The sequence below is a fragment of the Mobula hypostoma genome, chromosome 5 (assembly GCF_963921235.1).
Source record: "Mobula hypostoma chromosome 5, sMobHyp1.1, whole genome shotgun sequence".
Classification (NCBI taxonomy): Eukaryota; Metazoa; Chordata; class Chondrichthyes; order Myliobatiformes; family Myliobatidae; genus Mobula; species Mobula hypostoma.
The window spans coordinates 196,499,798-196,522,539 of NC_086101.1; the positions used below are offsets into that span (position 1 = coordinate 196,499,798).

General features: G+C 49.7%; 1 protein-coding gene across 1 annotated transcript in view; it reads right to left on the bottom strand.

The window, feature by feature from the left end:
* The window catches only part of spef2 (sperm flagellar 2), a 224,545-nt gene that overhangs the window by 192,072 nt on the left and 9,731 nt on the right, over nucleotides 1-22,742 (bottom strand). The window contains exon 2 of the mRNA XM_063049753.1: nucleotides 3,493-3,595. Within this exon, the coding sequence (XP_062905823.1) occupies nucleotides 3,493-3,595 (103 nt within the window). The remainder of the gene's footprint in view (nucleotides 1-3,492; nucleotides 3,596-22,742) is intronic.

The following is a 22,742-nucleotide window of genomic DNA, read 5'->3' on the forward strand; positions in this document are numbered from 1 at the left end:
CCTCTGTCCATCACTGAACAATGTTTCCTGTCCCTCACTGAACAACATTACTCTCCCCTCTGTCCTCACTGAACGTTACTCTCCTCTCTGTCCATCACTGAACAATGTCACTCTCCCCTCTGTCCTCACTGAACAACGTTACTCTCCCTCTGTCCCTCACTGAACAACATCATTCTCCCCTGTCCCTCACTAAATAATGTCACTCTTTCCTGACCCTCACTGAACAATGTTACTCTCCCCTCTGTTCTCACTGAACGTTACTCTCCCTCTGTCCCTCACTGAACAATAGTCACTCTCCTCTCTGTCCCTCACTGAACAACATCACTCTCCCTGTCCCTCACTGAACAACATCACTCTCCCCTGTCCCTCACTAAACAATGTCACTCTTTCCTGTCCCTCACTGAACAACGTTACTCTCCCTCTGTCCTCACTGAACGTTACTCTCCCTCTGTCCCTCACTGAACAATAGTCACTCTCCCTCTGTCCCTCACTGAACAACATCACTCTCCCCTGTCCCTCACTGAACAATGTCACTCTTTCCTGTCCCTCACTGAACAACGTTACTCTCCCCTCTGTCCATCACTGAACAATGTCACTCTTTCCTGTCCCTCACTGAACAACGTTACTCTCCCTCTGTCCTCACTGAACGTTACTCTCCCTCTGTCCCTCACTGAACAATAGTCACTCTCCTCTCTGTCCCTCACTGAACAACGTTACTCTCCCTCTGTCCCTCACTGAACAACATCACTCTCCCCTGTCCCTCACTGAACAATGTCACTCTTTCCTGTCCCTCACTGAACAACGTTACTCTCCCCTCTGTCCTCACTGAACATTACTCTCCCTCTGTCGCTCACTGAACAATAGTCACTCTCCTCTCTGTCCTCACTGAACAATGTTACTCTCCTCTCTGTCCTCACTGAACAACGTTACTCTCACCTCTGTCCTCTCTGAACAACAGCACTCTCCCCTCTGTCCATCACTGAACAATGTCACTCTCCCCTCTGTCCTCACTGAACAACGTTACTCTCACCTCTGTCCTCTCTGAACAACAGCACTCTCCCCTCTGTCCATCACTGAACAATGTCACTCTCCCCTCTGTCCTCACTGAACAATGTTACTCTCCCTCTGTCCCTCACTGAACAACATCACTCTCCTCTCTGTCCCTCACTGAACAACGTTACTCTCCCTGTCCCTCTCTGAACAACATCACTCTCCCCTGTCCCTCACTGAACAATGTCACTCTTTCCTGTCCCTCACTGAACAACGTTACTCTCCCCTCTGTCCTCACTGAACATTACTCTCCCTCTGTCGCTCACTGAACAATAGTCACTCTCCTCTCTGTCCATCACTGAACAATAGTCACTCTCCACTCTGTCCTCACTGAACAATGTTACTCTCCTCTCTGTCCTCACTGAACAACGTTACTCTCCCTGTCCCTCTCTGAACAACATCACTCTCCCCTGTCCCTCACTGAACAATGTCACTCTTTCCTGTCCCTCACTGAACAACGTTACTCTCCCCTCTGTCCTCACTGAACATTACTCTCCCTCTGTCGCTCACTGAACAATAGTCACTCTCCTCTCTGTCCATCACTGAACAATAGTCACTCTCCACTCTGTCCTCACTGAACAATGTTACTCTCCTCTCTGTCCTCACTGAACAACGTTACTCTCAGGATGAGGCTTTTCATTCTAGGACGAGGGAGATGTCTTCATTTTTTAAAGAAAGGGGCTTCCCTTCCTCCACTATCAACTCTGCTCTTAAACGCATCTCCCCCATTTCACGTACATCTGCTCTCACTCCATCCTCCCACCACCCCACTAGGAATAGGGTTCCCCTGGTCCTCACCTACCACCCCACCAGCCTCCGGGTCCAACATATTATTCTCCGTAACTTCCGACACCTCCAACGGGATCCCACCACTAAGCACATCTTTCCCTCCCCCCCTCTCTCTGCATTCCGCAGGGATCGCTCCCTACACAACTCCCTTGTCCATTCGTCCCCCCCATCCCTCCCCACTGATCTCCCTCCTGGCACTTATCCGTGTAAGCGGAACAAGTGCTACACATGCCCTTACACTTCCTCCCTTACCACCATTCAGGGCCCCAAACAGTCCTTCCAGGTGAGGCATCACTTCACCTGTGAGTCGACTGGGGTGATATATTGCGTCCGGTGCTCCCGATGTGGCCTTTTATATATTGGTGAGACCCGACGCAGACTGGGAGACCGCTTTGCTGAACATCTACGCTCTGTCCGCCAGAGAAAGCAGGATCTCCCCGTGGCCACACATTTTAATTCCACATTCCATTCCCATTCTGACATGTCTATCCACGGCCTCCTCTACTGTAAAGATGAAGTCACACTCAGGTTGGAGGAACAACACCTTATATTCCGTCTGGGTAGCCTCCAACCTGATGGCATGAACATTGACTTCTCTAACTTCCGCTAGGCCCCACCTTCCCCTCGTACCCCATCTGTTACTCATTTTTATGCACACATTCTTTCTCTCACTCTCCTTTTTCTCCCACTGTCCCTCTGAATATACCTCTTGCCCATCCTCTGGGTCACCCCCCCCCTTGTCTTTCTTCCCGGACCTCCTGTCCCATGATCCTCTCGTATCCCCTTTTGCCTATCACCTGTCCAGCTCTCGGCTCTATCCCTCCCCCTCCTGTCTTCTCCTATCATTTTGCATCTCCCCCTCCCCCTCCAGCTTTCAAATCCCTTACTCACTCTTCCTTCAGTTAGTCCTGACGAAGGGTCTCGGCCTGAAACGTCGACTGTGCCTCTTCCTATAGATGCTGCTTGGCCTGCTGCGTTCACCAGCAACTTTGATGTATGTTGCTTGAATTTCCAGCATCTGCAGAATTCCTGTTGTTTACTCTCACCTCTGTCCTCTCTGAACAACAGCACTCTGCCCTCTGTCCCTCACTGAACAATGTCACCTTTCCTCTGTCCCTCAGTGTACAACGTTACTCATCCGGGAAACAGTACCGCAGGATAAAAACCAGGACCAACAGTCTCCGGGACAGCTTCTTTCATCAGGCCATCAGACCGATTAATTCATGCTAATACCACTGTATATCTGTGTTATATTGACTATCCTGTTGTACATAATATTTATTATAAATTACTATAATTGCACATTACCCATCTAGATGGAGACATAACGTAAAGATTTTTACTCCTGTATATGAAGGATGTAAGTATTAATGTCAATTCAATTAATGAATAAAAATATATATACTTACTGTAATAGATTTATTCATTTTTTTCTTTCTATATTATCATATATTGAATTGTACTGCCGCTGCTAAGTTAACAAATTTAATGACACATGCTGGTGATAATGAAGCTGAACGATTCCTCCACCCCGCCCCCTGCCAAAACTAACGGTATCCAAATTGGGGTACCAGCGCGTGAGCTCAAAATTTTCAGTTTCTACAGTGTGATTTAGATTTATTTAACTTGCTGTTAGACTGAAAATTTTCTCACCTGCCCTGGGAGAACTGATCAAAATCCTCTTGAAGTTGGTGCTTGTTCAGAATCTCTCCAATCAGATAGCCGGTGGAAAATTCCTTTGCAAATGTTCTAGGCTCTTCAAATAGGCAAATGACAATCAGTCCAAGCATCTGGCACAGGGAAAGTTTCCACTATTGTGGTATCTTTCTTGATCTTAGCTCTCTCTAGGGGTCACCCATTTAAGATAGAGATGAGGTGATTGTTTTTCTCTTAGAAAATGGTGGTCTTTGGAATTCTCTTTCGTAAAGGGCAGTGGAAGTATAACATCTGAATAGTTTAAATCAGAGGTGCACAGATAAACAAAGAGATGGAAACTCTGGGAGTGCACAGAATTGTAAGGGTGAGTTTACAATCACATCAGTCACTATCTTATTAAGTGGCGGCACATATTAGATGGATGAATGGCCAACTCCTGCTACCTGTCTCTCTGTCCCTGCGTCTCTCCTACTCAACTCCATTATCTATCAATATCACTCTGCTTTAAGCCCTGTTTAAACTCGCTTCCATGCCTGCCCTTATCACATTGAATGTGTCTAACTTCCTCGGTGTCACCTGTTCTATTGTTCGTAAATGTCTCCCTCATTTTTGCTGTTTCTAATCTTTGGTTTTGTTTTGTCTTCTTGTCAGACACATCTGCCTAACAGCTGTAAATAAAGGACCATAACTTTGCAGAGGAGCATGGTGCTGAAGGAGCACTGCACAATGGGAGGGCCAGAGCTGAGGAAGCAGAGAGACCTGGGAGGGCCAGAGCTGAGGAAGCAGAGAGACCTGGGAGGGCCAGACAGGGCTGAGGAAGCAGAGAGACCTGGGAGGGCCAGGGCTGAGGAAGCAGAGAGACCTGGGAGGGCCAGGGCCGAGGAAGCACAGAGACCTGGGAGGGCCAGGCAGGGCCGAGGAAGCAGAGAGACCTGGGAGGGCCAGGGCTGAGGAAGCAGAGAGACCTGGGAGGGCCAGGGCCGAGGAAGCACAGAGACCTGGGAGGGCCAGGCAGGGCCGAGGAAGCAGAGAGACTTGGGAGGGCCAGGAACGAGGAAGCACAGAGACCTGGGAGGGCCAGGCAGGGCCGAGGAAGCACAGAGACCTGGGATGGCCAGGGCCGAGGAAGCACAGAGACCTGGGAGGGCCAGGCAGGGCTGAGGAAGCAGAGAGACCTGGGATGGCCAGGAAGGGCCGAGGAAGCAGAGAGACCTGGGAGGGCCAGGCAGGGCCGAGGAAGCACAGAGACCTGGGATGGCCAGGGCCGAGGAAGCACAGAGACCTGGGAGGGCCAGGCAGGGCCGAGGAAGCAGAGAGACCTGGGATGGCCAGGGCCGAGGAAGCAGAGAGACCTGGGAGGGCCAGGCAGGGCCGAGGAAGCAGAGAGACCTGGGAGGGCCAGGCAGGGCCGAGGAAGCAGAGAGACCTGGGAGGGCCTGGGAGGGCCAGGCAGGGCTGAGGAAGCAGAGAGACCTGGGAGGGCCAGGCAGGGCTGAGGAAGCAGAGAGACCTGGGAGGGCCAGGGCAGAGGAAGCAGAGAGACCTGGGAGGGCCAGGGCTGAGGAAGCAGAGAGACCTGGGAGGGCCAGGGCTGAGAAAGCAGAGAGACCTGGGAGGGCCAGGTAGGGCTGAGGAAGCAGAGAGACCTGGGGGGGCCAGGGCTGAGGAAGCAGAGAGACCTGGGAGGGCCAGGTAGGGCTGAGGAAGCAGAGAGACCTGGGGGGGCCAGGGCTGAGAAAGCAGAGAGACCTGGGAGGGCCAGGTAGGGCTGAGGAAGCAGAGAGACCTGGGAGGGCCAGGTAGGGCTGAGGAAGCAGAGAGACCTGGGGAGGCCAGGGCTGAGGAAGCGCTGTGCACCGGGAGTGGTCTGGCCCAGGGAGCACTGTAATGTGGAGCAGAGAGCCCAACCGATCTCACTCGTCGCCAGGACTCTCCCCACCCTCTCTGCTCCATCTAATCCCATAACCCCACTCCAGCACTGCTCCTCACTACTCTCTCCTCATTCTACCACCCTTTTCTAACCACTGCCACCTACTCACCCTCTTCCAGTCTCTGCCTCATTCAGCCCCTCACCCATCTTCCCTCCATCAGCCATTCACCTTCCCACCCCAGCCCATCCCTCTTTCCCACCCACCCTCCCTCAGCCCCTCACCCACCTTCTCTCACTCCCCCAGTCCCCACCCACGTTCTCTCACTCCCCCAGTCCCCACCCACCTTCTCTCACTCCCCCCAGTCCCCACCCACCTCCTCTCACTCCCCCAGTCCCCATCCACCTTCTCTCACTCCTCCCCAGTCCCCACCCACGTTCTCTCACTCCCCGTCCCCACCCACCTTCTCTCACTCCCTCCCCAGTCCCTACCCACCTCCTCTCACTCCCCCAGTCCCCACCCACCTCCTCTCACTCCTCCCCCCAGACCCCATCCACCGCACGTTTACTTCTACTACCAAAGTGCATAACTATGCATTTTCCAACATTATAATTCATTTGCCACTTTCTTGCCCATTCTCCTTATCTGGTTAAGTCCTTCTACATCCTACCTGTTTCCTCAACACCACGTGCCCCTCCACCAATCATTGTATCATCTGCAAACTTGGTAACAAAGCCATCTTTTTCATCATCTATCATTTATATACAGTAAAAAAAGAGGTCCCAACACCAAACCCTGCGGAACACCACTAGTGACTGGCAGCCAACCAGGAAAGTATCCTTTTATTCCCACTCACTGCCTCCTACCAATCAGCCAATGCTCCAACCATGTTAGTAACTTTCCTGTAATACCATGGGCTCTTAACTTGGTAAGCAGCCTCATATGTAGCATCTTGCCAAAGGCTTTCTGAAAGTCCAAATATACAACATCCACTGCATCCCCTTTATCCATCCTACTTGTAATCTCCTCTAAGAATTCCAACAGCTTTGTCAGGCAGGATTTTCCCTTCAGAAAACCATGCCGACTTTGTCCTATCCTGTCCTGTGTCACCAAGTACTCCATCATCTCATCCTTAACAATTGACTCCAACATTTTCCCAACCACTCCGGTCAGGCTAACTAGTCTGTAACTTCCTTTCTGCTGCCTTCCTCCTTTCCTAAAGAGTGGAGTGACATTTGCAATTTTCCAGTCCTCTGGCACCATTCCAGAGTCCAATAATTTTTGAAAGATCATTGCTAATGCCGTCATAATCTCCAATGCTTCCTCTTTCAGAACTCTAGGGTACAGTTCATCTGGTCCGGGTGACTTCTGTAACTTTAGGTCTTTCAGCTATTCGAGCACTTTCTCCCTTGTAATAGTAACTGAACTCACTTCTCTTCCTTCACACACTACAACATCTGGCACACTGCTAGTATCTTCCACAGTGAAGACTGATGCAAAATACTCATTTAGATCATCTGCCATCTCCTTGCACCCTGTTATTATTGTTATTGGCCAGAGGACCTAGGGTAACAGAAGAGCTGAAGGAAATTCACATCAGGCACAAAATGGTGTTGGGTAAACTGATGGGACTGAAGGTTGATAAATCCCCAGGGCCTAACGGTCTGCATCCCAGGGTACTTAAGGAGGTGGCTCTAGAAATCATGGACGCATTGGTAATCATTTTCCAAAGTTCTATAGATTCAGGATCAGTTCCTGCAGATTGGAGGGTAGCTAATGTTATCCCACTTTTTAAGAAAGGAGGGAGAGAGAAAACAGGGAATTATAGACCAGTTAGCCTGACATCAGTGGTGGGGAAGATGCTGGAATCAATTATAAGAGATGTAATAGCAGCATATTTGGATAGCAGTGGCAGGATAGATCCGAGGGCCAGCATGGATTTACGAAGGGGAAGTCATGCTTGACTAATCTTCTGGAATTTTTTGAGAACCTGACTATGAAAATGGACAAGGGAAAGCCAATGGATGTAGTGTACCTGGACTTTCAAAAAGCCTTTGATAAGGTTCCACATAGGAGGTTAGTGTGCAAAATTAGAGCACATGGTATTGGGGGTAGGGTACTGACATGGATAGAAAATTGGTTGGCAGACAGGAACAAAGAGTAGGGATGAATAGGTCCTTTTCAGAATGGCAGGCAGTGACTAGTGGGGTACCGCAAGGCTCGGTGCTGGGACCGCAGATATTTACAATATACATTAATGATTTAGATGAAGGGATTAAAAGTAACATTAGCAAATTTGCAGATGATACAAAGTTGGGTGGCAGTGTGAAATGTGAGGAGGATGTTATGAGAATGCAGGGTGACTTGGACTGATCGGGTGAGTGGGCAGATGCAGTTTAATGTGGATAAATGTGAGGTTATCCACTTTGGTGGCAAGAACAGGAAAACTGATTATTATCTGAATGGCAGCCAATTAGAAAAAGGGGAGGTGCAACGAGACCTGGGTGTCATTGTACACCAGTCACTGAAAGCAAGCATGCAGGTACAGCAGGCAGTGAAGAAAGCTAATGGCATGCTGGCCTTCATAACAAAGGGAATTGAGTATAGGAGCAAAGAGGTCCTTCTGCAGTTGTACAGGGCCCTGGTGAGACCACACCTGGAACATTGTGTACAGTTTTGGTCTCCAAATTTGAGGACGAACATTCTAGCTATTGGGGGAGTGCAGCATAGGTTCACGAGGTTAATTCCCGGGATGGCGGGACTGTCATATGTTGAAAGATTGGAGCAACTGGGCTTGTATACACTGGAATTTAGAAGGATGAGAGGGATCTGATTGAAACATATAAGATTATTAAGGGATTGGACACGCTAGAGGCAGGAAACATGTTCCTGATGTTGGGGGAGTCCAGAACCAGCGGCCACAGATAAGAATAAGGGGTAGACAATTTAGAACAGAGTTGAGGAAAAACTTTTTCACACAGAGGGTTGTGGTTCTGTGGAGTGCTCTGCCTCAGAAGGCAGTGGAGGCCAAGTCTCTGGATTCTTTCAAAAAGGAGTTAAATAGAGCTCTTAATGATAGCGGAGTCAAGGGATATGGGGAGAAAGCAGGAAAAGGGTACTGATTGTGGATGATCAGCCATGATCACAGTGAATGGCGGTGCTGGCTCGAAGGGCTGAATAGCCTACTCCTGCACCTATTGTCTATTATTTCACCTGCCTTATTTTCTAGCAGTCCTATATCCACTCCCATCTGTTTTATTTTTTACATACTTGAAAAAAGTTTTTACAAGCCACTTTGATATTATTTGCTAGTTTCCTTTCATATTTCATCTTTTCCTTCTAATGATTCTTCTAGTTGCTCTCTGTAGGGTTTTAAAAATTTCCCATCCTGTACCTTCCCACTAATTTTTGCTTTGTTGTATGCCCTCTCTTTTGTTTTTACATTAGCTTTGACTTCTCTTATCAGCCATGGTTGTAATATTTTGCCATACGAGTACTTCTTCATTTTTGAAATACACATTTCAAAGTCGCAGAAACATGGAAAACCTACAGAACAATACAGGCCCTTTGGCCCACAAAGCTGTGCCGAACTTGTCCTTACCTTAGAACTACCTGGGCTTACCCATAGCCCTCTATTTTCCATGTATCCATCCAGGAGTCTCTTAAAAAATCCTATTGTATCCACCTCCACCACCACCGCTGGCAGCCCATTCCAGCCACCCACCACTCTCTGTGTAAAAAACTTATCCTTGACATCTCTTCTGTACCTACTCCCCAGCACCTTAAAAATGTGCCCTCTCGTGCTAGCCATCTCAGCCCTGGGAAAAAGCCTCTGACTATCCACACGACCAATGCCTCTCATCATCTTGTTCACCTCTATCAGGTCACCTCTCATCCTCCACAACATGCTGGAGGAACTCAGCAGGTTGGGCAGCATCCGTGGAAACGATCAGTCAACATTTCGGGTTGGAACCCTTCGTCAGGACTGTAGGGGGAAGGGGCAGAGGCCCTATAAAGAAAGTAGGGGGAGGGTGGGAAGGAGAAGGCTGGTAGGTTCCAGGTGAAAAACCAGTAAGGGGAAAGATAAAGGGGTGGGGGAGGGGAAGCAGGGAGGTTACCTCTCATCCTCCGTCGCTCCAAGGTGGAAAGGCCGAGTTCACTCAACCTATTCTCATAAGGCATGGTTCCCAATCCAGGCAACATCCTTGTAAATCTCCTCGGCACCCTTTCTATAGTTTCCACATCCTTCCTGTAGCAAGGTGATCAGAACTGAGCACAGTACTACAAGTGTTAAATCTGGTCCAAGCAAGTTCAAATGGGACAAGTGGGACAAGTTAGAGGGACAAAATGGAGAGGCCCTGTAGCTCAGAAGGGTAGGGAAAGGAAGAGGAGGGCAGTAGTAATAGGGGACTCAATAGTTAGGGGGTCAGATAGGCGATTCTGTAGATGCAGTCAGGAGACCCGGATGGTAGTTTGCCTCCCTGGTGCCAGGGTCCGGGGTGTTTCTGATTGCATCCAAGATATCCTGAAGTGGGAGGGTGAGGAACCAGAGGTCATGGTACATATAGGTACCAATGATATAGGTACCAATGACATAGGTCGGAAAAGGGAAGGGGTCCTGAAAGGAGAATATAGGGAGTTAGGAAGGGAGTTGAGAAAAAGGACCGCAAAGGTAATAATCTCGGGATTACTGCCTGTGCTACGCGACAGTGAGAGTAGGAATGCAATGAGGTGGAGGATAAATGCATGGCTGAGGGATTGGAGCAGGGGGCAGGGATTCAAGTTTCTGGACCTTTGGGACCTCTTTTGGCACAGGTGTGACCTGGACAAAAAGGACAGGTTGCACCGGAATCCAAGGGGGACCAATATCCTGGCAGGGAGATTTGCGAGGGCTACTGAGGTGACTTTAAACTAGAATGGTTGGGGGGTGGGAATCAAATTGAAGAGACTGGGAGAGAGGAGGTTAGTTCACAAATAGAGAAAGCTAGTAGACAGTCTGTGAGGGAGGATAGGCAGGGGACAGAGAAAGGGAGCACTCAGACCGATGACGTAGGGGAGAAGGAAGAAAAAGATAACAAAGTTGTTTGCACCATTAGGGATAAACAGAGAGTAAGAGGTGGAGAGTTTCTTAAATGCATCTATTTTAATGCTAGGAGCATTGTAAGAAAGGTAGATGAGCTTAGAGCATGGATTGATACCTGGAAATATGATGTTGTAGCTATTAGCGAAACATGGTTGCAGGAGGGGTGTAAATGGCAACTAAATATTCCTGGATTTCGTTGCTTCAGGTGTAATAGAATAGGAGGGGTAAGAGGGGGAGGTGTTGCATTGTTTGTCAGAGAAAATATTACAGCGGTGCTTTGGCAGGATAGATTAGAGGACTCATCTAGGGAGGCTATTTGGGTGGAATTGAGGAATGGGAAAGGTGTAGTAATGCTTATAGAGGTGTATTATAGACCACCTAATAGGGAGCGAGAATTGGAGGAGCAAATTTGTAAGGAGATAGCGGATACTTGTAGTAAACACAAGGTTGTGATTGTGGGAGATTTTAATTTTCCACACATAGACTGGGAAACCCATTCTGTAAAAGGGCTGGATGGTTTGGAGTTTGTAAAATGTGTGCAGGATAGTTTTTTGCAGCAATACATAGAGGTACCAACTAGAGAAGGGGCAGTGTTGGATCTCCTGTTAGAGAATGAGATAGATAAGGTGATGGAGGTATGTGTTGGGGAGCACTTCGGGTCCAGTGATCACAATGCCATTAGTTTCAATATAATTATGGAGAAGGATAGGACTGGACCCAGGGCTGAGATTTTCGATTGGAGAAAGGCTAACTTTCAGGAGATGCGAAAGGATTTAGAAGGAGTGCATTGGGACAATTTGTTTTATGGGAAGGATGTAATAGAGAAATGGAGGTCATTTAAGGTGAAATTTTGAGGGTACAGAATCTTTGGTTCCTGTTAGGTTGAAAGGAAAGGTTAAAAGTTTGAGCCATGGTTTTCAAGGGATATTGGAAACTTGGTTCAGAAAAAGAGAGAGATCTACAATAAATATAGGCAGCATGGAGTAAATAAGGTGCTCGAGGAATATAAATAATGTAAAAAGAATCTTAAGAAAGAAATTGGATACCCTGAAGAAAATATGAGGTTGCTTTGGCAAGTAAGGTGAAAATAAATCCAAAGGGTTTCTACAGTTATATTAATAGCAAAAGGATAGTGAGGGATAAAATTGGTCCCTTAGAGAATCAGAGTGGACAGCTATGTGCGGAGCCAAAAGAGATGGGGGAGATTTTGAACAATTTCTTTTCTTCGGTATTCATAGTCATAGTCATACTTTATTGATCCCGAGGGAAATTGGTTTTTGTTACAGTTGCACAAACCAAGAATATATATAAAGCAATATAAAACCATAAATAATTAAACAGTAATATGTAAATGCCAGGAAATAAGTCCAGGACCAGCCTATTGGCTCAGGATGTCTGACCCTCTAAGGGAGGAGTTGTAAAGTTTGATGGCCACAGGCAGGAATGACTTCCTATGACGCTCTGTGTTGCATCTCGCTGAAATGAGTCTCTGGCTGAATGTACTCCTGTGCCCAACCAGTACATTATGTAGTGGATGGGAGACATTGTCCAAGATGGCATGCAACTTGGACAGCATCCCCTTTTCAGACACCACCGTCAGAGAGTCCAGTCCAGAGAAGGATATTGAATTGTGTTAGGTAAGGGAAACAAGTAGGGTAGTTATGGAAACTTTGATGATTAAAGAAGACGAAGTACTGGCGCTTTTAAGGAATATAAAAGTGGATAAGTCTCCGGGTCCTGATAGGATATTCCCTGGGACCTTGAAGGAAGTTAGTATGGAAATAGCAGGGGCTCTGACAGAAATATTTCAAATGTCATTAGAAACAGGAATGGTGCCGTTGGATTGGCTTATTAGAAACACATAAACATAGAAAATAGGTGCAGGAGTAGGCCATTCGGCCCTTCGAGCCTGCACCATTTATTATGATCATGGCTGATTCTTCAACTCATAACCCCGCCCCAGCCTTCCCTCCATACCCCCTGACCCCCGTAGCCACAAGGGCCATATCTAACTCCCTCTTAAATATAGCCAATGAACTGGCCTCAACTGTTTCCTGTGGCAGGGAATTCCACAGAGTCATCACTCTCTGTGTGAAGAAGTTTTTCCTAATCTCGGTCCTAAAAGGCTTCCTCTCTATCCTCAAACTGTGGCCCCTCGTTCTGGACTTCCCCAACTAAGGAACAATCTTTCTGCATCTAGCCTGTCCAATCCCTTTAGGATTTTATACGTTTCAATCAGATCCCCCCTCAATCTTCTAAATTCCAACGAGTACAAGCCCAGTTCATCCAGTCTTTCTTCATATGAAAGTCCTGCCATCCCAGGAATCAATCTGGTGAACCTTCTTTGTACTCCCTCTATGGCAAGGATGTCTTTCCTCAGATTAGGGGACCAAAACTGCACACAATACTCCAGGTGTGGTCTCACCAAGGCCTTGTACAACTGCAGTAGTACCTCCCTGCTCCTGTACTCGAATCCTCTCGCTAGAAATACCAGCATACCATTCGCCTTTTTCACCGCCTGCTGTACCTGCATGCCCACTTTCAATGGCTGGTGTATAATGACACCCAGGTCTCGTTGCACCTCCCCTTTTCCTAATCGGCCACCATTCAGATAATAATCTGTTTTCCTATTTTTGCCACCAAAGTGGATAACTTCACATTTATCCACATTAAATTGCATCTGCCATGAATTTGCCCACTCACCCAACCTATCCAAGTCACCCTGCATCCTCTTAGCATCCTCCTCACAGCTAACACTGCCACCCAGCTTCGTGTCATCCGCAAACTTGGAGATGCTGCATTTAATTCCCTCATCCAAGTCATTAATATATATTGTAAACAACTGGGGTCCCAGCACTGAGTCTTGCGGTACCCCACTAGTCACCGCCTGCCATTCTGAAAAGGTCCCGTTTATTCCCACTCTTTGCTTCCTGTCTGCTAACCAATTCTCCACCCACACCAATACCTTACCCCCAATACCGTGTGCTTTAAGTTTGCACACTAATCTCCTGTGTGGGACCTTGTCAAAAGCCTTTTGAAAATCCAAATATACTACATCCACTGGTTCTCCCCTATCCACTCTACTAGTTACATCCTCAAAAAATTCTATGAGATTCGTCAGACATGATTTTCCTTTCACAAATCCATGCTGACTTTGTCCGATCATTTCACCGCTTTCCAAATGTGCTGTTATCACATCCTTGATAACTGACTCCAGCAGTTTCCCCACCACCGACGTTAGGCTAACCGGTCTATAATTCCCCGGTTTCTCTCTCCCTTCTTTTTTAAAAAGTGGAGTTACATTAGAAACCCTCCAATCCTCAGGAACTAGTCCAGAATCTAATGAGTTTTGAAAAATTATCACTAATGCATCCACTATTTCTTGGGCTACTTCCCTATTGTTCATGTTGTTCCATTGTTTAGAAAGCGTTCTAAGAGTAAACCTAGCAATTACCGGCCTGTGAGTCTGACGTCAGTGGTGGGTAAATTGATGGAAAGTATTCTTAGAGATGGTATATATAATTATCTGGATAGACAGGGTCTGATTAGGAACAATCAACATGGATTTGAGCGTGGAAAGTCATGTTTGACAAATCTTATTGAATTCTTTGAACAGGTTACTAGGAAAGTTGACGAGGGTAAAGCGGTGGATGTTGTCTATATGGACTTCAGCAAGGCCTTTGACAAGGTTCCACACGGAAGGTTAGTTAGGAAGGTTCAATCGTTAGGTATTAATATTGAAGTAGTAAAATGGATTCAGCAGTGGCTAGATGGGAGACGCCACAGAGTAGAGGTGGATAACTGTTTGTCAGATTGGAGGCTGGAGAATAGTGGTGTGCCTCAGGGATCTGTACTGGGTCCGATGTTATTTGTCATATATATTAATGATCTGGATGATGGGGTGGTAAATTGGATGAGTAAGTGTGCAGATGATACTAAGATAGGTGGAGTTGTGGATAATGAAGTAGGTTTTCAAAGCTTGCAGAGAGATTCAGGCCAGTTAGAAGAGTGGGCTGAAAGATGGCAGATGGAGTTTAATGCTGATAAATGTGAGGTGCTACATTTTGGTAGGACTAATCAAAATAGGACATACATGGTAAATGGTAGGGCATTGAAGAATGCAGTGGAACAGAGGGATTCAAGAATAATAGTGCATAGTTCCCTGAAGGTGGAATCTCATGTGGATAGGGTGGTGAAGAAAGCTTTTGGTATGCTGGCCTTTATAAATCAGAGCATTGAGTATAGGAAACACGAGGAAATCTGCAGATACTGGAATTTTAATCAACACACAGTTGGGATGTAATATTGAAATTGTACAAGGCATTGGTAAGGCCAAATTTGGAGTATTGTGCACAGTTGTGGTCACCAAATTATAGGAAAGATGTCAACAAAATTGAGAGAGTACTGAGAAGATTTACTGGAATGTTACCTCCTGGAATGTTTCATCTCCTAAGTTACAGAGAAAGGTTGAACAAGTTGGGTCTTTATTCTTTGGAGTGTAGAAGGTTGAGGGGGGACTTGACAGAGGTATTTGAAATTATGAGGGGGATTGATAGAGTTGACGTGGATTGGCTTTTTCCATTGAGAGTGGGGGAGATTCAAACAAGAGGACATGAGTTGAGAGTTAAAGGGCAAAAGTTTCAGGGTAACATGAGGGGGAACTTCTTTACTCAGAGAGTGGTAGCTGTGTGGAACGAGCTTCCAGCAGAAGTGGTTGAGGCAGGTTTGATGTTGTCATTTAAAGTTAAATTGGATAGATATATGGACAGGAAAGGAATGGAGGGTTATGGGCCGAGTGCAGGTCAGTGGGACTAGGTGAGAGTAAGAGTTCAGCACGGAATAGAAGGGCCGAGATGGCCTGTTTCTGTGGTGTAATTGTTATATGGTTAAGAAAATAAGTAACCTGAGGGGCAGCATGGTAGCGTAGTGGTTAGCAGAACACTTTACAATGCCAGTGATCTGGAATCTGGATTGAATTCCCAGCACTGTCCGGAAGGAGCTTGTAAGTTCTTCCCGTGACCGTGGGTTTCCTCCCACATTCAAAGTACCTGCAGGCGAAAAAGCTGTCAGCATGTTATGTTGGCACCGGAAGCTTGGCATCACTTGTCAGGTTAAAAAGCTGTGAGCATGTTATGTTGGCACCGGAAGCTTGGCATCACTTGTCAGGTTAAAAAGCTGTGAGCATGTTATGTTGGCACCGGAAGCTTGGCATCACTTGTCAGGTTAAAAAGCTGTCAGCATGTTATGTTGGCACCGGAAGCTTGGCATCACTTGTCAGGTTAAAAAGCTGTCAGCATGTTATGTTGGCACCGGAAGCTTGGCATCACTTGTCAGGTTAAAAAGCTGTGAGCATGTTATGTTGGCACCGGAAGCTTGGCATCACCTGTAGGCTGCCACTCAGCACATCTTTGGACTGTATTTGTTGGTGATGCAAAATGATACATTTCACTATGTTTTGATGTAAATTTCAATTATTTAAAAGACCTGGCACAGTTATAATGGGAAAGGTAATTGCAAATTAAAGTACTTAATTAAAGTATCATCTACCTGCTGAACTGTGTCTACACCCACCTGGACAAGCCAGCGAGCACTGTGAGGGTCATGTTTTTTGACTTCTCCAGTGTGTTCAACACCATCCGCCCTGCTCTTCTGGGGGAGAAGCTGACAGCGATGCAGGTGGATGCTTTCCTGGTGTCATGGATTCTTGATTACCTGACTGGCAGACCACAATATGTGTGCTTGCAACACTGTGTGTCTGACAGAGTGATCAGCAGCACTGGGGCTCCACAGGGGACTGTCTTGTCTCCCTTTCTCTTCACCATTTACACCTCGGACTTCAACTACTGCACAGATTCTTGTCATCTTCAGAAGTTTTCGGATGACTCTGCCATAGTTGGATGCATCATCAAGGGAGATGAGGCTGAGTACAGGGCTACGGTAGGAAACTTTGTCACATGGTGTGAGCAGAATTATCTGCAGTTTAATGTGAAAAAGACTAAGGAGCTGGTGGTAGACCTGAGGAGAGCTGAGGCACCAGTGACCCCTGTTTCCATCCAGGGGGTCAGTGTGGACATGGTGGAGGATTACAAATACCTGGGGATACGAATTGACAATAAACTGGACTGGTCAAAGAACACGGAGGCTGTCTACAAGAAGTGTCAAAGCCGTCTCTATTTCCTGAGGAGACTGAGGTCCTTTAACATCTGTTGGATGATGCTGAGGATGTTCTACGAGTCTGTGGTGGCCAGTGCTATCATGTTTGCTGTTGTGTGCTGGGGCAGCAGGCTGAGGGTGGCAGACACCAACAGAATCAACAAACTCATCCGTAAGGCCAGTGATGTTGTGGGGATGGAACTGAACTCTCTGATGGTGGTGTCTGAAAAGAGGATGCTGTCCAAGTTGCATGCCATCTTGGACAATGTCTCCTATCCACTACATAATGTACTGGTTGGGCACAGGAGTACATTCAGCCAGAGACTCATTCCACCGAGATGCAACACTGAGCGTCATAGGAAGTCATTCCTGCCTGTGGCCATCAAACTTTACAACTCCTCCCTTGGAGGGTCAGACACCCTGAGCCAATAGGCTGGTCCTGGACTTATTTCCTGGCATAATTTACATATTACTATTTAACTATTTATGGTTTTATTACTATTTATTTATTTATGGTGCAACTGTAACGAAAACTAATTTCCCTCGGGATCAATAAAGTATGACTATGACTATGTATTTCGTGTGGATAGTCAGAGGCTTTTTCCCAGAGCTAAAATGGCTGCCACAAGAGGACACAGGTTTAAGGTGCTGGGGAGTAGGTACAGAGGAGATGTCAGGGGTAAGTTTTTTTACGCAGAGAGTGGTGAGTGCGTGGAATGGGCTGCCGGCAGCGGCGATGGTGGAAGCAGAAACGATAGGGTCTTTTAAGAGACTTTTGGATAGGTACATGGAGCTGAGGAAAATAGAGGGTTTTGGGTAAGCCTAGGTAGTTCCAAGGTAAGGACATGTTCTGCACAACTTTGTGAGCTAAAGAGCCTGTATTGGGCTGTGGGTTTTCTATGTTTCTATTTACTGGCACAGTTATAATAGGAAAGGTAAGTGCAAATTAAAGTACGGAGCATTGGATTGTCTTCAGAGATGGATTGGGACGAACTCAGTATATTACTTCAAAGGGCCAAAGGCAAACCTAATACACCTCTATGGAAAGGAAATAAAAATTAAAAGGAAATGAGGTTTGAGGAAATTCTGTCAATAAATAAAGTCTGTGAAATGTAAAAGGGGGTAAATTCAGTTTTCATGTGAGGAAACAAGTGATTACAGAAAAGGATGAAACATTACATTGAATCCAGCATTATCTTTAAGGCTTAAAATGTGAGTAGCTATTTCACCAAAGCATATACTGGACCCATACTTCATAAGGCATCTTCCTCATTTTTCACAAAAACACACGCTATTGCTGCTCTGCTGACATCCCTGCCGGAAGCTCCTTTCTCTTTACTTTGGCCAAATCCTCTCTCATACCTCTGTAATTTCCCTTACTCCACTGAAATACTTTCTCCTTATCAAATTTCAAGTTGAACTCAATCATATTGTGATCACTGGTTCCTGAGGGTTCTTTTACCATAAACTCCTTAATCGCCTCTGGTTCATTACATAACACCCAATCCAGTGTAGCCGATGCCCAAGTAGGCTCAACGACAAACTGCTCTAAAAAGCCATCTCTTGGGCATTCAACAAATTCACTCTCTTGAGATCCATTACCAACCTGATTTTCCCAATCGACTGGCATGTTAAAATCTCCCATGACTACCATAACATTGCCCTTTTGACTCGCCTTTTCTATTTCCTGTTGTAGAGTGTGGTCCACCTCCCTGCCACTGTTGGGAGGCCTGTATACAACTGCCATCAACGTCCTTTTACCTTTGCAGTTTCTTAACTCAACCTACAAGGATTCAACATCTTCTGAACCAATGTCACATCTTTCTACTGATTTGATGCCATTCTTCACCAGTAGAGTGTGGCGCGTGGCCAAGTGGTTAGAGCGTTGGGCTCACAATCGTGGGTTCGAGTCTCCGCCAAGACAGCGTGTTGTGTCTTTGAGCAAGGCACTCAACTATACACTGCTCCAGTCCACCCAGATGAAAATGGGTATCGGCAAATGCTGGGCGATAGACTGGCATCGTATTGCAGGGGGGAGTCTCGTACTCTCAGTTGTTTCACGCCACAGAAACCGACATAAGCACCGGCCTGATGAGCCACAAGGCTCGGGACAGACTTTAACATTAGAGCCACGCCTCGCCCTCCCCTATACAACTTGTAATCTTGGGCGTTTGCCTCCCAACTACAACCATCCCTCAACATCATACCTGACTATCTGTAATAGTGTACCCACCTCCCCAGCCCCCCTACCTTCTTTCACCCACCGCCCCCAGCCCCCCACCTTCTTTCACTCCCTCCCCAGTCCCCCCCACCTTCTGTTCACTCCTTCCCCAGCCCCCCCACATTCTGTCACTCCCTCCCCAGTCCCCCCACCTTCTGTTCACTCCCTTCCCCAGCCCCCCACCTTCTGTTCACTCCCTCCCCAGTCCCCCCCACCTTCTGTTCACTCCTTCCCCAGCCCCCCCACATTCTGTCACTCCCTCCCCAGTCCCCCCACCTTCTGTTCACTCCCTCCCCCAGCCCCCCATCTTCTGTTCACTCCTCCCCAGCCCCCCACCTTCTTTCACTCCCTCCCCCAGATCCCCACCTTCTGTTCACTCCTTCACCAGTCCCCAACCACCTTCTGTTCACTCCCTCCCCCAGATCCCCACCTTCTGTTCACTCCTCCCCCAGCCCCCACCCACCTTCTGTTCACTCCTCCCCCAGCGCCCCACCTTCTTTCACTCCCTCCCCCAGATCCCCACCTTCTGTTCACTCCTCCCCCAGCCCCCCACCTTCTGTTCACTCCTTCCCCGGTCCCCAACCACCTTCTGTTCACTCCCTCCCCCAGATCCCCCACCTTCTGTTCACTCCTCCCCCAGATCCCCACCTTCTGTTCACTCCCTCCTCCAGCCCCCCACCTTCTGTTCACTCCTCCCCCAGATCCCCACCTTCTGTTCACTCCTTCCCCAGGCCCCCACCTTCTGTTCACTCCTTCCCCAGCCCCCCCACATTCTGTCACTCCCTCCCCAGTCCCCCACCTTCTGTTCACTCCTCCCCCAGCCCCCACCCACCTTCTGTTCACTCCCTCCCCAGTCCCCCCACCTTCTGTTCACTCCTCCCCCAGGCCCCCACCTTCTTTCACCCACCTCCCCCAGCCCCCCTACCTTCTTTCACCCACCGCCCCCAGCCCCCCACCTTCTTTCACTCCCTCCCCCAGCCCCCCACCTTCTGTTCATTCCCTCCCCCAGCCCCCCCACCTTCTGTTCACTCCATCCCCCAGCCCCCCACCTTCTTTCACCCACCGCCCCCAGCCCCCCACCTTCTTTCACTCCCTCCCCCAGCCCCCCACCTTCTGTTCACTCCCTCCCCCAGCCCCCCACCTTCTGTTCACTCCTCACTGAGCCCCCCTTCTGTTCACTCCTCCCCAAGCCCCCCACCTTCTTTCACCCACCTCCCCCAGGCCCCCACCTTCTGTTCACTCCTCCCTGAGCCCCCCCCCCACCTTCTGTTCACTCCCTCCCCAGTCCCCCCCACCTTCTGTTCACTCCTCCCTCAGCCCCCCCACCTTCTGTTCACTCCCTCCCCAGTCCCCCCCACCTTCTGTTCACTCCTCCCCGAGCCCCCCATCTTCTTTCACCCACCACCCCCAGACCCCCTACCTTCTTTCACCCACCGCCCTCAGCCCCCCACCTTCTTTCACCCACCTCCCCCAGCCCTTCACCTTCTTTCACTCCTCCCCCAGTCCCCCCACCTTCTGTTCACTCCTCCCCCAGCCCCCCACCTTCTGTTCACTCCTCCCCCAGCCCCCCACCTTCTTTCACCCACCTCCCCCAGGCCCCCACCTTCTGTTCACTCCTCCCTGAGCCCCCCACATTCTGTCACTCACTCCCCAGTCCCCCCACCTTCTGTTCACTCCCTCCCCCAGACCCCACCCACCTTCTGTTCACTCCTCCCCAAGCCCCCCAACTTCTTTCACCCACCTCCCACAGCCCCCCCACCTTCTGTTCACTCCTCCCCCAGCCCCCCACCTTCTGTTCACTCCTTCCCCAGCCCCCCCACATTCTGTCACTCCCTCCCAGTCCCCCCACCTTCTGTTCACTCCCTCACCCAGCCCCCACCCACCTTCTGTTCACTCCCTCCCCAGTCCCCCCCACCTTCTGTTCACTCCTCCCCGAGGCCCCCACCTTCTGTTCACTCCTCCCCGAGCCCCCACCTTCTTTCACCCACTGCCCTCAGCCCCCCACCTTCTTTCACTCCCTCCCCAGTCCCCCCACCTTCTTTCACTCCCTCCCCAGTCCCCCCACCTTCTGTTCACTCCCTCCCCCAGCCCCCAACCACCTTCTGTTCACTACCTCCCCAGTCCCCCCACCTTCTGTTCACTCCTCCCCCAGGCCTCCACCTTCTTTCACCCACCTCCCCCAGGCCCCCACCTTCTTTCACTCCCTCCCCCAGTCCCCCACCTTCTGTTCACTCCTCCCTGAGCCCCCCACATTCTGTCACTCCCTCCCCAGTCCCCCCACCTTCTGTTCACTCCCTCCCCCAGACCCCACCCATCTTCTGTTCACTCCTTCCCGAGCCCCCCACCTTCTTTCACCCACCTCCCCCAGCCCCCACCTTCTTTCACTCCCTCCCCAGTCCCCCACCTTCTGTTCACTCCTCCCTGAGCCCCCCACCTTCTTTCACCCACCTCCCCCAGCCCCCCACCTTCTTTCACACACCTCCCCCAGGCCCCCACCTTCTGTTCACTCCTCCCTGAGCCCCCCACATTCTGTCACTCACTCCCCAGTCCCCCCACCTTCTGTTCACTCCCTCCCCCAGACCCCACCCACCTTCTGTTCACTCCTCCCCAAGCCCCCCAACTTCTTTCACCCACCTCCCACAGCCCCCCCACCTTCTGTTCACTCCTCCCCCAGCCCCCCACCTTCTGTTCACTCCTTCCCCAGCCCCCCCACATTCTGTCACTCCCTCCCCAGTCCCCCCACCTTCTGTTCACTCCCTCACCCAGCCCCCACCCACCTTCTGTTCACTCCCTCCCCAGTCCCCCCCACCTTCTGTTCACTCCTCCCCGAGGCCCCCACCTTCTGTTCACTCCTCCCCGAGCCCCCACCTTCTTTCACCCACTGCCCTCAGCCCCCCACCTTCTTTCACTCCCTCCCCAGTCCCCCCACCTTCTTTCACTCCCTCCCCAGTCCCCCCACCTTCTGTTCACTCCCTCCCCCAGCCCCCAACCACCTTCTGTTCACTACCTCCCCAGTCCCCCCACCTTCTGTTCACTCCTCCCCCAGGCCTCCACCTTCTTTCACCCACCTCCCCCAGGCCCCCACCTTCTTTCACTCCCTCCCCCAGTCCCCCACCTTCTGTTCACTCCTCCCCCCTGAGCCCCCCACATTCTGTCACTCCCTCCCCAGTCCCCCCACCTTCTGTTCACTCCCTCCCCCAGACCCCACCCATCTTCTGTTCACTCCTTCCCGAGCCCCCCACCTTCTTTCACCCACCTCCCCCAGCCCCCACCTTCTTTCACTCCCTCCCCAGTCCCCCACCTTCTGTTCACTCCTCCCTGAGCCCCCCACCTTCTTTCACCCACCTCCCCCAGCCCCCCACCTTCTTTCACTCCTCCCCCAGCCCCCACCTTCTGTTCACTCCTCCCTCAGCCCCCCCACCTTCTGTTCACTCCTCCCTCAGCCCCCCCACCTTCTGCTCACTCCTTCCCCAGCCCCCCCGCCTTCTGCTCACTCCTCCATCAGCCCCCCAACCTTCTGTTCACTCCTACCCCAGCCCCCATCACTTTCTGCTCACTGCTCCCCCAGCCCCCATCACTTTCTGCTCACTCCTCCCCCAGCCCCCCCACCTTCTGTTCACTCCTCCCTCAGCCCCCCACCTTCTGTTCATTCCTCCCCCAGCCCCCCCACCTTCTGTTCACTCCCTCACCCAGCCCCCATCACTTTCTGCTCACTCCTCCCCCAGTCCCCACCTTCTGTTCATTCCTCCTCCAGCCCCCCCCACCTTCTGTTCATTCCTCCCTCAGCCCCCCACCTTCTGTTCACTCCTCCCTCAGCCCCCCCACCTTCTGTTCACTCCTCCCTCAGCCCCCCCACCTTCTGCTCACTCCTTCCCCAGCCCCCCCACATTCTGTTCACTCCTCCCTCAGCCCCCATCACTTT